The following is a 2,554-nucleotide window of genomic DNA, read 5'->3' as shown; positions in this document are numbered from 1 at the left end:
GTTTTCAGCTCCAAAGTCCCTTGGGCTAAAATGTGAATACCATTTGGCAAATTTTTTGGACACTTTGGGAAGATGCAATTACATTCTCAAAGGCCTTTAGCTCAATGCAAGTCCGAAGATACATTTCTTTTCCAAATTTTGCCCTCGCTATTCTTTCCTAATTGTGGAAATATCCTCAAAAGCCTTCAAATTGTTTCCCGATGCACTTTTAAATTAAAATTAACACAATACTGCTTGCATTTGGCTAACAACTCCTTCAAGCTAAGAGCTATCCAGAGCTTTCCCCAAAACCTGAACCCAATGCCGCCGATCAATTTTCATTTTGGCAGCATATACTTTGATTCCTTGCTTATCGGGATTTGCCCTTAGATTGTACATATCACCCACTATGTTTATCTTATAAGTCATTGCCAAGATGAGGTCTAACCCTAGCGCCCACCATTTCTGTAACAGCAGAAGAGTAATTGATATCGTCCAAGGCAACGTACAGAACAATTGCCCGTTTTTCAGGCTGACCGCTTTGTCCAACGATGTGTACGGCACGGTACTCATGAAAGAAACATAAGTTAGAACCATGGAGTACGTGGCGAGTAGCAGCGGTAGCCTGAGTGGGAGATCTCTGGTGAGGCAAATGATCATCTAGACCGACACCAAGAACCCAAATGTGTTGAAGCTCATGAGGCTGATGTACCCCGCCTCCCTGTTAGAACGCCCGAAGATGCCTTTGTAATTAGCATCAGATTTTATCTTATAGCTTGGAGGCTGAAGCACGGCCTGGTAGGTTGCGCTCGCGATGACCGTGGCGACTACCAGTAGAGCGTTCCGCACGTCAGTCGACTCCTTTTCTTTGGCTAAATTTCTCGATGGTTTAGGGACTGTTGTCGATTGAACAGCATCTGGGACTGGTTCCCCATCCGATCGACAACTGTTGTCTTCCTCGATACCATCTTGGTCCACTGAGACTAGGCCTGAAGAAGCGGGCGAGTTTGATCTTCCTCTGCCGTGCTCAGCTCCAGCTCGAACGAGAATTTCTCTCATCTCTCTATCTTCTACTGCTCCCTTTCGCGAGAGAGTTAAGACATCTAGAGGGGTCAAGCCACTCTCGTTCGAGGCATTCACCTCCACGGCCTCGTATTCGCGACCATGCTCACAAAGCATGAATCTAACTGCCTGCAATTTACCATCTTTGTTTTGTTCTCATTGACTTTCCAGACATTAAGATAATATGGAAAGACTTCAGGCATATAGACTAGACATCTCTTATTCCAGTGATGATCAAACCAGAACCAATTCAATAAATAAGGGAAAGGTGAGACTAGCCTCGAAATTTTTGCCGGCGACAGCGAGATGCAAGGCCGTGTTGCCTTTGTGGTCCTTCCAATTGATCACCTGCACCTTCTTGTGCTGCTTCAGATGCTCCACCAACAGAACCAGCGTATCGAACCGATTGTTCTTCACTGCGAGGTGGAGGGCCGTCTCCTCTCGGGCAGTTGTCTCTTCGATGGACTCAGGTGAAGCAGAAAGCAATTCCTTCAAGGTACAGACCTCCCCGCTCGCGGCAGCGTAATGCAAGGGGATTCTTCTCTCCCTGCCCTTCACGTGGCATAGATTTTGAGGCCGACCAGCCTTCTTTAAAATCTCCCTCACAGTCTCAACATCACCTTTGGCTGCCGCGATGTGCAACGGACTGAAACCATCCGGGTTCACCTTTTCTACGAGCTTTGGCATCAACTTGAGGAGCTCTCGGACAAAATTTAATTTGCCAGCAACACAGGCGACATGCAACGGCGTGTGGCCGGCTCCTTGGAGAGCCGCCTCCTCGAGGATGAGTGGATTGCTTCTGATCAGGTCATTCAGTAGACCCACATCGCCTGTCTGAGCTGCTTTTAACAACCTCGGATCCATTTGTGTGTTTGTATGTGTATATGTGCCCTTCTACTCAGGAATTGATAATGCTGGATGTGCATGAATCGTGCTTTTATAGAATGGAAATTGCCTGATCAAGGGAATGTCTATATTACTTTACCAACACTTAATTTCTTCGAGAAGTTTATCCTGTCAAAAGGTTACTTAATTTCTTCGAGGAGTTCGTCCTATCAAAAGGTTACTCTCGAATGGGGCAATTCTTTAATCCCTTGAAGCAATGAATCTAGTTCTGGAACTAGATGTCTCCTAGTTAGATGCCCATGGGTCGAATGTGTTTTGATTTTCAAAAAAATTTATTTTCTCTTTAAAATTATTTTTTTCGAAAAATATAATTCTAGATTCTTAATTTTAATTTCTAATTTCTTAAATATGCTTCAAAAAAGGAAAAAAAAAATATTTGTATAAATGCACTAGAATCCAAAATCCCATCACTAAAGTGCAATTGAGTTTTAAACTTTTAAGAAGTGCAATCAAGTTTTTCTATTAATTATGTATCATCTGGCTAATATAAAATGCTGACATAGCTTTTTTTATTATTTGCTTTCTCCTCTATGACATTAATATTAAAAAGAGGGAAGCATAATGACATGGTTTTAATCCAAACTTACATTTTTACCCAAATCTTAGT

General features: G+C 43.0%; 1 protein-coding gene across 1 annotated transcript; it reads right to left on the bottom strand.

Moving 5' to 3' along the window:
* Positions 1-639: 639 nt before the first annotated feature.
* Positions 640-1,905, bottom strand: LOC104446327 (ankyrin repeat-containing protein BDA1-like). Its single transcript, XM_039313440.1, has 2 exons — positions 1,390-1,905; positions 640-1,170 (listed from the first exon to the last, which is right to left on the bottom strand). Exons 1-2 carry the CDS (start codon positions 1,903-1,905, stop codon positions 640-642), a joined length of 1,047 nt encoding a protein of 348 aa, XP_039169374.1.
* Between the last annotated feature and the right edge of the window lie 649 nt (positions 1,906-2,554).

This window comes from Eucalyptus grandis, chromosome 5 (genome assembly GCF_016545825.1).
Source record: "Eucalyptus grandis isolate ANBG69807.140 chromosome 5, ASM1654582v1, whole genome shotgun sequence".
NCBI lineage: Eukaryota > Viridiplantae > Streptophyta > Magnoliopsida > Myrtales > Myrtaceae > Eucalyptus > Eucalyptus grandis.
This window is presented reverse-complemented; position numbering and strand designations above follow the sequence as displayed.